The 14,117-nt window shown below is 45.4% G+C and overlaps 1 protein-coding gene and 1 long non-coding RNA gene across 2 annotated transcripts; both read right to left on the minus strand.

Moving 5' to 3' along the window:
• Positions 1-11,166: 11,166 nt before the first annotated feature.
• LOC115370419 (uncharacterized) lies at positions 11,167-11,849 on the minus strand. The gene is made up of 3 exons (XR_003929247.1): positions 11,580-11,849; positions 11,389-11,457; positions 11,167-11,249 (listed from the first exon to the last, which is right to left on the minus strand). It is a non-coding gene; the product is annotated as an uncharacterized LOC115370419 (long non-coding RNA).
• A 61-nt stretch (positions 11,850-11,910) lies between these two features.
• Positions 11,911-13,286, minus strand: LOC115370418 (uncharacterized). The gene is made up of 5 exons (XM_030067435.1): positions 13,079-13,286; positions 12,845-12,938; positions 12,657-12,724; positions 12,325-12,546; positions 11,911-12,200 (listed from the first exon to the last, which is right to left on the minus strand). Exons 1-5 carry the CDS (start codon positions 13,175-13,177, stop codon positions 11,961-11,963), a joined length of 723 nt encoding a protein of 240 aa, XP_029923295.1. The 5' UTR covers positions 13,178-13,286; the 3' UTR covers positions 11,911-11,960.
• Between the last annotated feature and the right edge of the window lie 831 nt (positions 13,287-14,117).

Here is a 14,117-nt window from a genome sequence, read left to right on the forward strand (position 1 = left end):
GTGTATTGCGCATTCCTGAGGCAGCTAGAGTGAGTCACATGTCCAGGCAGAGTGCAGAGCAGAGCACACCAGAGTCCAAAATGTTTGAAAACTCTTCACAGCTCCCACAAACTTGGTCCAATCCACATCAAAACTACATATTTTTGTAGGAATTTTTGTCCTCTTTCCATCTGCATACTTTTCAAAGCCGTCAGACTTTTAGTTTAGACTCCAGGGGCTTAATTAGTGCCAAAAGTCAGCCTCTTCACACCAAACTCCATGGGAAAAAATGAGGTTTTGGCTCTGGTCACTCTGACTTGGAGGTCTTATAAAATCCAAACTAATCGAGTAATGACGAAATCCTTCAGAACTTTTGTTAAGCACTGTGTCCTCTGTCATCTGTGCAATTTTCAAGCCGCTGACATTTACGCCCTGGGAGGAGAAAGATTTTGTTCAAAGGCTGAATTTTGGGCGAGAACGTGACTTTGCAACACAAAATGCGGACTTTCTGTTGGTTTTAGGTCGGGGGTGTCAGCGTGTGAATTGTAGGGCTTGATGAGACCTACATTTCGGCGTTGGTTTGGTGTTTCTATCACATTCCTGTGGGTCGCAGGGGCTGCCTTTGTGTGCCTAGGTGGCGCTACTGAGCCCATTTTTGCACCTTGGGGGTCTGTTTGACCATTTTATCAAATTTTTCGCCAGACCTGGCCTGTGTGCCGAATTTGGTGAGTTTTGGAGCATGTTTAGGGGGGCAAATTAAGGGTTATTTAGACGTAATTAAAGCTGCAAGCAGCGTTGGACGGGCCCTCGCCCCCCCGTGCACGTCGGGGAGGACGCACTTGTCGAAGTGCAGACAAGTTGTCCGTTTGTGCCAGTTTTAAGGGTATTTTTGGTGCTTTTATTGTGAAAGAGTTGGGGGCTTTTCTTTTGAAAGGCCGAAGATGTCATACCATTGACCAGGCTTCATGGATCATGCTACAGACCAGGGGACACCAACTCGGTCCTCAAGGGCACCCTGTCCCGCAGGTTTTGGTTTCACCTCTGCTCTTGCACACCTGACTCAATTAAGGCCCATGCATCTTCCTTCATGCCCTGTTCAGGTAGATCTGCCTCAACCAATCAGCATGAAGCCTTTAAATGGATCAGGTGTGAAAGAGCAGAGCTGAAACCAAAACCTGCAGGACAGGGGGCCCTTGAGGACTGGGTTGGTGACCCCTGCTACAGACTCTCAAATGTCAAGTACAACATTTTCAAAATGAAAACACTTCAAAGGTGATCTTTAGATCTCGAGGGTCATCTTTTATTCTTTATTTTTGATTTACTTATTCTTTATTTTTGATTTACTTAATCTTGTACTCGACTGTGGATACTTCTGAAAACTGTGAATTTCCTTCAGGATGAATAAAGTATCTATCTATCTATCTTAAAAGCTTTAAGTTATTTTCATTATCATTTCTTCAAACCCAACTGAGTGAGCTGCAGGGTTAGATCACATTTACACATTTCCAGTACAAGTCCTTAAGAATAAATCAGATGTCCCTTTGAAAGATTCAGAAGGAAATTACAGAAAGCTATCAACATCAGGAAGGGTAACATGTTACTGAGGGAATACTAGTTATAGATTAGAAGTTTCTGTTTGTCACCTCTTACTTCTTAATAAAGTCAATGTTGTATAATTTCCTCATGTTTACAAATTATGTCTTCATCCATGTCATTAATATACTGTATTTATCAATTAAAATTTATACATACAGCCCTTCACGTAGTTATAAAATACTGTGTACCAGTAAAGCAGGACTACTATTACTACTTACTACCGAATTACTACCAACGGTTGTTTTTCCACACCATATAGAAACCACCTTCATTTATAAAATATCACAGACATTTTGTACTTAACAATATATAATTTATTTTTCAATCCAATTTCGTTGAAAATTTGTCAGTTACTGAAAATGAATGTAATCATCAAAACACCACATGTAATGTCTCTGTCCCACGATCCCACTTGGTACAAGGCCACATCACCATCACTTGGGGGTAGGGAGGTTGGGGACGCTGCACCACAGTAGCATCTTCAATCAGGAAGCTCCCCTCAGAGGAAACAAAGACAACATTTTGAGGCAAACATTTTTTTTTTTTTTTTTTAAATTAACTGTCCTGTTTTGGCAGCTAAGGCGTACAGAATGGGGAGCCTGTGCCTTGTTGTGCCACAACAGATTTGCTCTGAGTTCATGCACGCCAGACAGAACACTTCAGTATTGGAAGTGAATGTCTTGCATACAGACAGTACACATGAAGGTGACATGAACTCAAACATGCAGAACTATATACATTTAAACTTTAAACAGATACACATTTAATCATTGGATAGATATACATTTAATCTTTGAACATAGACCAACAGCTAACACGTGGCAAACAGAGACTAACACGTCCATACTTCCTAACACCTGTGACACACACCACACCACAACTAAACCTTCTCTAATTCCACCTGAAGCACACGATTTGCTTACTCTAAAATCTCAAGATCATCAATTCCATATAATAAATACATTATCTAAAATCGCAATAATAAATACAATATAAATACTACAAATAAATACAATAAATAATCTAAAAACCCAATAATAAATACAATATAAATACTATAAACAAGTACAATAAATAACAAACTATACAATTACAGTGGGACAGGCTCTACACTTATAAAAAGACAACATTCAAAGTGGTAGCCAATGTACACACCATGAACAAGACACCACACTACAAGTCAGTTTCCTCTTTCCACACATAAACCTGACCTATGCCAACACACAAACACGACAACACTAACATTTGCACCGGGACACTGCAATGTAGCTCCGTTTGACTCATCAAACAATGAATTTACATCGGTAGTGTGAATTCATTGTTTGCCTCCTTTGCCAAACACAACAACCTAATCCTCATCTAAAACCAAGTCTGACTCGAAGAGGCCCTCTACCTCCTCCAAGTCAACAACTCACCTCTGATCATCTTTAACAGTAAAACTACACAAAACACCTTCATGATCACTAAAATACGTGGGCATGACTGCACATTCGACAGTATACCGTGTTGTTTTAACATAAACATGATCAATTAGTGTCCCCTTCTCTGTAGTCTCTTGTGTCACATGCTGACTAAAACCTTTTTCACCCATAAATTTGGAAATTGATGATGTTTTTAAAATGTTCTCATTGAAATCCCCCATTATTACAATTGTGTTACTGATTGGATGTAACCAATCAAGTAACCTCCCCAGATTTTGTTTGAATAAAGAATTTGGATAACATGGTGGACGATATATTACTGCCAACAGTATGTTGAATTTGTTACACAGGCACACCAAACACTCCAGATTCAAATCGGGCACCTGCAGAATGTTACAGTCCAAATTGCCTACACTATACAAACCAACTCCACCATGTTCTAGGTTCTTTAGCTCTAACAATTTGGGGTTACTGCTACTGTAACACAAGCCTCGAGGACGGTTGTTGAAAGTGTAACCTTCAATTTGGACACCGTCTAATGAAGACTGTGCAGTGAGCCACGTTTCTGTCACAGCAATACAGGTAAGCTGCAAATGCTGCGTGCAAGACACCAAATCTACCAAGTGGCGACTTAAATTTTGAACGTTCATTAAATACACAGAGAAACTGTGTGTATTTAATGAAGGCTTTGGCTGTTCAATCAAAAATGGAGGCATGCTATCCAAGGCCTCCTTTATGGCATCCTTGCAGTAAATTACCTTCTCTGTAAAATCCCTGATGATCAGTCCAGACAAGGCCCTAACACGACTAAGCGCTACATATGCCTGCCCCGGTGCAAACACCCTCTTCAAGGACACTACCGCCTCGTCCACAGTGAGTCCTTGCACTTTGTGAACAGTGCAAGCCCACGCTAACCTCAGAGGAAACTGACGACGCACACCGCCGCGTTTAGTGGCTCTTTCCGTCTCTGGATCAATGGCAGTAGACTGCAGGCATTCTACTGCTGCATGTGCACGTTTTTTTCTCCTATCTGAACCAATATTCTTATCATCAAATCTAACATACACGGTGAGAGGAAACGTGGAATCCTCTCCAAAAACTAACTGAGTAACTGTGCCACATGCTCCATTGACCAGGCCGTCCGCAACATCCACGTTCTTACACAACATCACTCGCGCATTCCTCGCTAAACACAGAGTCTCCGGTAAAGACGTGTCCGCCGCAACGCCGTGATGCCCGGGCATCCGTTCCAAATTCCCTGTTGTCCTGTTATTCACGAAGTCTTGCGCTTCAACGGTGACATAATCAGGACAACAGTCAAACAGATAATTTAGGTTGTGCTCACTTACTTGCCTATTCGTCGCAAAGATATGCAAGGCTGAGCTCACCTCGCCGGTCTCGCGCATCTTCAGCATTTCAACATCGCTATCTAACATTGGGGTGGCCCTGGAACGCACTCTTAACCTATTAAGCAACTCAGCAAAAACACTATCCTTCTGCCTAACTATCTTTTTCAGCTCCACGATGCTGAAATTGCACCACAGGTCCACACCAACAGGACTACTATACAGAGGCTTCCCTTTAACAGGAGGCAACTGATAGAAGTCCCCGACAGCTATCACACTAACATTACCGAACGGGGAAAAGTCGCCTGTCTGCTTCACCTGCCTCAACCTACCATGCACATAAGCCAACACGTTGTGATCAACCATACTGATTTCATCTATGATTAAAATTTGGACCTGACTCAATTTAGCTCGCAAAGAGTTTAGTTTATCTTCACCCAGAGGGGTGTAAGGTAAACTAGCCTGTTTGCCAATACTCAATGTGTGATGAATTGTTGCTGCATTCAAATTGTATGCAGCTATGCCAGTAGGAGCAGTTAACAAAACACAGATATCATCTGGTTGATCACAAAGTGTTGACAGCAGCCTCCCTGCCTCATACTCAATAGCCCTAATCAAATGACTTTTCCCCGTTCCTGCGCCACCTGTGACAAATACACGCAGAGGCTCTGGGTTTTTACCCATCACCTTCTGCAAACACCACTGTCTCACCTTATAAAAAACAGCAAGCTGTGTCTCATTCAGAGACCTAATAAGCGCCAAACCGTCACTTCTAGACAACGTGGACCTGTTTCTCTCTACCTGCGCTACCTGTCTGCCACCAACAATCAAATCTGGAACATTCTCCATCGCTTCAACTAACTGTTCCTCAGCTATCTCAGCTTCCCGCTGCTGCCTCTGCTCCTCTAAACCTTCTAGGCGTTCCGCTTCCTGTTCAGGACACAGCTCACCCCAAACATCTTCATCTACCCCGTTGTTCTGCGCAGCTATCTCCTGAGCTAACTCAAGGTGAGGACAATTGACCTCAAACCTGGCCCTATTCTCGCCGACGACATCGCGAACCGAATGCACAGACCCGTCGCTAAACGTCACCTGGCCATCGTTATAGAACTGCTCAAACAGCTCAAAGCCATCAGGTTTGAGGTCTGAGTCAGTTCTATAAGGAAGAAACAACTGCAGCAGGCTCTGAAAATGTGCCTCTTCCTGTCTATCCAAACTGAAACGCATGTACCGCACCACTGCAAACTGAGTGCGTGTTCTCCTCAGAATGAATCCCAAATCATTGTTCAATTGAATTCTGTCCTTAGACTTTTCATTTTTGCTGAGAACACGATACTCAGATGCAAAGGTGGCCATACACATGTTTGCAAACACATCGCTGTTAGGCCTATTCTTATACCTATCCACTATGCCTGTCATCCACATCTCATCCTCCCCAAGATCACGGGAGGCCGCCTTCTGCCTCAAAACACTAAGGGGCAAACTCATCCTAACTATGCTGCTCCCTGTCGGCACAAACACAACCTTCCTGGAACATTCCTTCAGGTGCATGTTCGTTAGCCTATACACCGCCTCCTGCGCACAAACATCTCTGTTGTGTAAATATACACTGCCCAGCTTCCGCAGGGCTTCTTTAGCAGAGAGATTCCCTTGTGTTTTGGCTTCTTTTTGGGCATTAGTCAATAATAGGCCAATTTCTCTCTCTGCTTTCGTAATATACGATAGTATGTATATTACTACTGCGTAGGCGTCGGTGACAAAGCTAATGTCCATGTTAGCGTTCCAGCACTTCAACAACTGCTTACTATACTGATTAACCCAAACCTCGTTCACCCCTCTCCTATACACAACCTTATGCCTCTTCTCTAAACGCCTATAAGCCAACTCAAAGATCTCCTGATTTATTCCTAAAGCACAAAACAAGTCCTCTACACTAGCAGGAGGCACATCACTGTCCACAGCCAGCTTAACAGCTGTTAGAATAGCCTGCGCAACGTTTTCTGGCATCTTATCTCTATCTTCAAAACACTTACAGACTGGCCTGTTTTCTGAACCAGGTTCGGTCTCCGCTGTCTTCTTCCTATCGCACTTGCATTCTAACATTCTACAAATGAATGTACGCGCAGAAACAGGTTTTGGGAAATTGAAACGACATGTCGTTTTGTGTTTTCTACACGACTTTGAATGTCGTTTGGAATGCGTTTGAACAGATGACACTGTGTCCAATAGTGTGTCATCATCTGAGGGTAGCTCACATGTAACGTACCGGTCAATAAATTCTATCACTTCCTCATCTGTGTTTCTATCAATTTGGGGAGCACCCTCGATCCAAAACAAACAGTGTACATGTGGTGAGCCTCTTTGTTGATATTCTACCCTATAAAAGTAATCGACAATTTTGCCGATTGGTTGACAGGGAGACATGAGAACCTCTTTCAGAAAACAATGCCACCTGTAGTCAAACATCCTCGCCGCGGTGACCGGATTACGACGCAGCAACTCGCACCTGTCAGCCCACTCCAAATCCTCTACCGTCTGCGATCTGCCTTCCTGTTTCAGGATGCTGGTCAGAAGATTCTGCCAGCGCATATCCGCAGACGAAAACGAACAAAACCACGTCGGAATACCCAATTGACGCACGCAAGCCATCACGTCCTTCTGAACAGACTGCCAAAAGGCCGGAGTTCCTCTAATGGGTTTAAGAAACCTAAACCCATCATCACACGCCAACAACTGCTTCAAGGCGTCCGCATCAGTTAACATGTCCTCAGTAATGCGTTGAGGCCTCTGACCTCCTTTACCCTTACGCAATGCCACAGAAACACTGGACACAACCTTGTCCAACTCCGACATGTACTGTGCAAAAAATATGTACTCAACGTTCCGCGCAAAACGACCGTCGGCATGCATAATCCGGTTATTGAGATAACGCGACAACGTCAAGTGATGAGACCGACCGTCATGGAAGGTCTTATCACCCGCAGGGAACAACACAGGGAAACACTTTGCCTCATTTGTGTGGTCAGAAAGCATTCTTACCGGACTATTCCCTTCTGCAGGCGCAATGTTCAAAATATCCTTAAAATACTGATCTAAAGCTTCCTGACCAATATCAACAGGCATAAGACAAGTGTCCTGAAACATGCAGTGCTGTTGTCTGTCATGTAACAGTTCATCCTGTGTTATGTCTGATGATTCCTCTACAACATCAACAACTTTGCACTGCTCCGCTACCTGACCTCTGTCCTGATGTGACCTAACCTCAGCCTCATCCTCACTGCCTGACTCGGCCTCTTCCTTCTCCCTATCTTCCTGCCTAACAAACTCATTAACCCACTCCTCATTAAACTCTATATCCCTATAATGAAAATTAGTCCTCTTTAAGTACTCTAGTGCCTGTCTTACACGCATCGTATCTACAAACTGGTACTCGTAATATCCTTTATAGGTGAGTTTCCGCTTCAGCTTAACCTGAAGCAGAGACCCTTCCATATTCGAACGCGGCAACACATTCGTCGTCTGAACAATGTTGGCTGGAACACATGTCACTGGTCCATGTACTCCATTCTGCCCGCCTTTAGGCAGTGCCAACATTTTCATAAAAGGAATATGCAACGCTATCAAATGCTGCTCTAAACTATTCAGACATCCCAGTTCAGACGGAATGGGATCAAGCTCCAAGTTGTTAACCCAGCATTCAGCTGGCATCTCACCTGCACTAAGCTTACCATGACACGTGAAACAAATCCACAGCTCCCCTCGCGATGAAACCAAAGAACACGGCACAACACACTCCTCATTACATCTATGCAAATAATGCTCGCCTATACACTTATCTGCAATAGCAGCTGTAACTGAACTTCGCCTATAAACTTCCCTTGCACAACTCACCACCTGAAATCTAAACAACAACCTATGACAAACACAGCACACAAAATCTGGTCCATCTCTGACCTTTGCCAAAAACCGATCCATAACAAAAGCAAAATTTGCTGCCTTCTCCACCTTCTGCTTCCTGCTCAACCTCACACCAGAAATAACTTTCTGCTTATGCTCTACACTACCATGATACTTACTCTTACTCCTACTCTTACTTCTTTCTATAACTTTCTCCCTGTGCTCAACGCTGTCCCTATATTTGCCCAAACTCTTAGTCTTTACTCTCTCCCTGTGCTCAACACTGTCCCTATATTTGCCCAAACTCTTAGCCTTTACTCTCCCCCTGTGCTCAACGCTGTCCCTATATTTGCCCAAACTCTTAGCCTTTATTCTCTCCCTGTGCTCAATGCTGTCCCTATATTTGCCCAATCTCCTGGCCTTTACTCTCTCCCTGTGCTCAATGCTGTCCCTATAGTTACCCAAACTCTTGGCCTTTACTCTCTCCCTATACTCGACACTGCCCCTATATTTGTCCAAAATCTTAGCTTTAACTGTCTCCCTGTGTTCAATGCTTTCTCTGTATTTAGTAACACTCAGCTTTTTAACCCTCTCTCTGTGGGGTAAATTCTTACTATAATTCCCTACACTCCACAACTTTGCCTTTTCCCTAAACACCACATTTTCTTGATATGTCTTCCTAATCCTTAACTGACGTTTCTCCCTAAGTGACAAATTCAACTTTTCCTGCATCCTCTGCTTCCGCCTTAAGTACTTAGACTTCACTGACATTCTACCTGACAGTACCTCGGCACAATCCTCTACACCTACAAGACAACCTACTACACTACTACACCCAACCGCTGTGTTGTCATTATTGACAACATCCATCATTCTAGACCTAATGCTGTAACCTGTCACTTCCCTAACCTTACAGTACCCGTAGCAACTTTGCAGTCCAGGCTCACACACACAAACCACATTCTCAAAATGCTGTCCCCTGACATTCTCTAAGTATAGACACTCTACCGACAAAGGCTGACTACTACAGCTATACCTCAACCAACGTCCATCATGGAACGTAAACACACTAACGCCTAACCAATCGGCTGTCGCCTGGATTTCCACCTCTGTGGCCCAACTGCCGACACGTCTCATCCTGGACTGCTGAATGTACTCTAACACAGAGGAGTACTCACTCCTCAAAATACTCTGATATCTCTCTGCATTCCTCTCCAATTCTTTACACACAGCTAACCTAATCCTACGATGGTGCTTCTGAGAACCACTCACAGCCTGAGAGATGGCTCTGAAGAAGCAGTTACCATCAGCCACTATCCTCTCTTTGCTACAAGGTACACCTAACAACCCAACCTGTGTGGATACCGGACTAATAACCTTCACGCAGTCAACATTTAACTTAGTACACAACACTCGACAGACATTTATGCTAAGGGGACGGAAAACCAGCTCCTCCTTTCTCACCGTGCTAACAAACTCCACATCCAAATTGACCTCGCTAACATCGAAGCTCTTGAATTTCTTAGACATGCAAGTGTCGGAAGAAATGATACGCTTTCTGCCATCACTCACTGTTGGTTCTGCCGCTGAAACGCTGCTCACCTCGCTGGAGAAAGTCAACACAGAAATGCCAGACAGTGCCGGAGTTGCGGCAATGCTGACACCACACTCAGGCACACAAACGCCTGCAGACACCTCACTTTTTCTCCCAGCCTCAGTAACCACACTAGACTCTGGTGCTGGAGCAGCACTCATCCCAGTGATGAGACTCTCCACAGACACACCAGACCGCGCTGGACTTGCACCCCCGCTGACCGTAACACCACACAGCTCAAAGAGCTTCTCCCTTGAACGGAGACTGTCAGCCAAACGACAGATGTAGTGGTGCAGGTCGTCAAGACAGGCGAAATGCAGAACCACGCTTGTACCGTCGGACTGTAACAAGCCAGTGTTACTGCGTGAGTGACTGTCGACCACAGCGAACCGTCCACCCTCACGCACGATGGCAGTGGTGTTTCCACACAGTGTCAAAAGACATGTGCTGTACTGACTGAAGATTCTCTCCAGTCCATTACGCAAGCTGATGAACACACCGAAATCGATGTATTCACCTTCGGTCACGCCTACTTCGCCTAACACCGTGTCACCAAAACTGAACCTAAACAACCGTCCGTCTAATTCCAACTGCTGTGGCAAATCTGGCACAGACAGCAGATTAGACACATGGCTGAAGATGTTGAGGTCACGCAAACTGGTGTACAACTCATCACCTTCAACCAACGCGCGATCCAGATCCAGCCTGTCCCACGAGAATGCGCTGCTCACCGTGTGTTTAGCTAAGCTGACCAAAGCTATAGCCATACACTGCACTCCACCATACACAAATCGCGCATCGCCCTGATGAAATGATCCACGCACAACTTTTGCTAGCCTAATCCTGCTGCTATCTATGTTAGACCCTGTTGCCACAGCATTAGCGTTAGACTCTAACTGAACATCACGAACACAAACAGAAGGAACAAAAACAGCCTTAGCTTTGCTGATCTTCTGTTGCTCCTCTAGGACAGCAGGGCACGCTGCGGTGACCTCCTCCTGATCGACGACCACTCCTGGCACCGCGCTGGCAGACTCCTGGGCTGTCGCCTCCACCTGACACAAAAATCAATAACAAGGTTTTATTAAATATGAAAACCAGAGAACCATTTCCCTGCTACCTCACATAATGATAACTCACATATTATATTTAAACAAAGACAAACCTGCTGCACCGCTGGTCTGGGCCTGGAGGCGGACACGGACACACGGGCAGGTGAAGGTCTTGCCAGCACCTAAAAAAGGGGGATGACAAAAGCTTCATTTAAATAATGCACTCATTCATTCGGGTCCTGCATGTGTTATCAAAATTCTTCTGCGGCACCTCCGGGATGGCGGGGAACGCTGCAGCGACCTCCTCCCGACCGACGACCACCCCTGGCACCACGCTGGCCGACTCCTGGACTGTCGCCTCCACCTAACACACACATACACACACACACACACACACACACACACACACACACAATCAAAACCATGGTTTTACTAAAGAATACAGGAGAACCATTTCCCTGCTACCTGTCATAATGATAACTCACATATAAACAAAGACAAACCTGCTGCACCGCTGGTCTGGGCCCGGAGGCGGACACGGTCACACGGGCAGGTGAAGGTGTTGCCAGCACCTAAAATTGGAAGGGGGTGACAAGACTCATTTCAATAATGCAATCATTCATTTGGTTTCTGCACGTGGTATCAAAATATATGAAAAAAATCCACATAGTTCACATACTAAACATATACCAACCTGCCGCTTTCCTCCTCTGCGCCTTGTGGCAACACCTCTTGGCGAGCGCCTCACACGGGAGGTCTAAAAGAAGAAAAGTAAACCTTGTTAAATGCCGTCTTCAATTCAATTTTATCCAGGACGGCCAGACATGCAATGTATGTTGTAAGCACAGAAAACAAAAACAACAAAAGATCTATATGTATAACATGAAAGAAAAAAAATGTAAAAACAGTTGGCAGATGAAGAATCAGGATGCCGAGGGGAGCCAGATGTAGTGGAGCAGCTTGGGACCTGAGCCACACAACCACCAGCACCAGGATGACCTGGCTCAATATAAGACAGAGCATGCACTCGGAAAAACTCAGATCAACAATTCACACACACTCACACAGGGAACCATTAGTTATCTGAAGAACAAGACTGATCATTAATTAGCTCAGAGAAAGCAATAATCTCATCGGCAGGTGAGGGTTGCTTCATTGATATAATTTTCAGGCAGTTTACCTGGCCAGCTGGTGGAATGGCAGTGTCGTCGTCGTCTGAAGAAGGAGAAACCGTCTCCATGGCCTCCAACATGTCGCCGCTGAACCAAACGGGGTTGGACGGGATGACAGACTCTTGCACCGGAGATGCTCGAGCCTTAAAAAAAACACACAAAAAAAAAAAATTAGTCACTTTTTTTTTTCTTAAATAAACAAAAGTAATACATAAAACCAGAAAAGATGCACAAATGTACAGCCAGAAAATGACTCAAACACATTACCTTGCCCTCCTGTCCGACTACGGTCCACTCCAGTGGGTTGCGGCGACGGGGTGCGGGCCTGTGTCCCGTCACGACCAGCACGGGGGAGACCCTGGCACGAGGCGAAGTCCGGGGGGGCACCGAAGGCGGAGGAGGAGGAGGAGGAGGAGCCAGCTGGCGGACCGCGGCGTCCCACAGGGCCTGGACGAGGATCGGCGTTCCATCGCTGTCGCTGAGGTGCACCTGGAAAACAGTCAAACGCAGAACACATTGCAGTCAACTTGTGTATCGAAAATGGCAACCTTCAAGTCCTCCATGTGTGATGTCACAACAACAAAGTATGCTGTACTTACACTGTCACGGCTCCACAGCTCCAAACGATCCAGAGGGAGGTGCTCTGCCAAAGACACGTACGGGAGACCTGCCACAAAAGTGAGAAACATCATACATTCCTGTAATAATTAAACTCATGTAAAACATATGAGGTTAATCTCACGATACATTGGTTATAATCGTGCAGATGACCAAAACTAAGACGTACCCATGCGTGCTGCGACACGGCGGAACTCCTGGCGAAACAGCTCCTGCAGGCCAGGCTCGATGTTCAGGCGTGGAGGGAAATCCAGCACAAACACCTACACACACAAAAAACATTTACAATCACATTTATGTTTCTAAAAAAAGCACATGAGAAAACACAAGCTTACACAGCCTCTAGCTGTGACAGCACAGGACAAAACAAATACTGCCAGCAGCAACTGCAAATTAAACACACCTTCGCCCAGCGGCTGCAGACTGTAGCCAGGAGAGCACCGAAGTCCAGCGACGCCTCTCCGATGTTCCTGCTGGCCGTGAGGTTGTTGCTGGGGGCCATCACGCAGACCACGTCCGGGGTCCAGGGGAGAGCGGCGTGGGACACCTCCTTCCTCAGCTCTGCTGCATGCGCACCTGGAACAGACAGAAAAGCAAAGGAGACAGGTCCCTCTGGCATGGCGACGATCCCATCCACCATGGGCCGCAGGTGGGAGGCTCCCACGACGAACACCATCTGCAACGACAGAGACACGGCTTTAGAACACAGACACGAACCGTGACGTCTTACAACCAGCACTGTGTTTCTGAAAAGGGAAGACTAATACCTTCTGGTCTGGCTGCTGAGCTGGAGTGACCAACTTGAAGCTCCGCTGGGTCAGCTCCGAAGTTGGCCATCTCCGCACGCGATGGCGGTAACCGGTACCGCGCCCTGTGTGGTTGACAACAAAGTTAAGGATGATGACACAAAATTCATACATCTTTACATTACATTCAAACTGCATCAGTTAAACATAAAAAAAAAAATATAAAATAAACAAACTGTTTGATACTTACGAGCAACGAAGTCGGGGACAAGCGGCTGGGGGGTCCATGGCTGCGGCTGCGCCATCCTCCGCTTCTGGGCCTGGGCACGACGGTGGGACTTGGCACGGGGCATCTAAGAATGAAAAACAAAAAAAATTAATATTTTTTCAAAGTTCACAAAGAAACTTTAAAAATCAAAGTGAATCTGTACCAATCATACTCACAAACAATGCTTTACCAGACAACGTCAGCCTTCAACTACACAAATGTTTCAACTTACCTTGGCAGTGGGAAATCAACAAATTGTGTATGTGTGTGTGTGTGTGTGTGTGTGTGTGTGTGTGTGTCTGTGTGCTTGTGTGGAGAAGGAGTATGTGTGTGGATTAACAATTAGTTAAGTGTGTTTTTTAAATGGAATCAATGTGTGTGTAAACTTGTTCTGGATCAGAGGATCACAGATGTAGTGCAGGTACGTA

The sequence above is a fragment of the Myripristis murdjan genome, chromosome 13 (genome assembly GCF_902150065.1).
Source record: "Myripristis murdjan chromosome 13, fMyrMur1.1, whole genome shotgun sequence".
In the NCBI taxonomy this organism is placed as follows: Eukaryota; Metazoa; Chordata; class Actinopteri; order Holocentriformes; family Holocentridae; genus Myripristis; species Myripristis murdjan.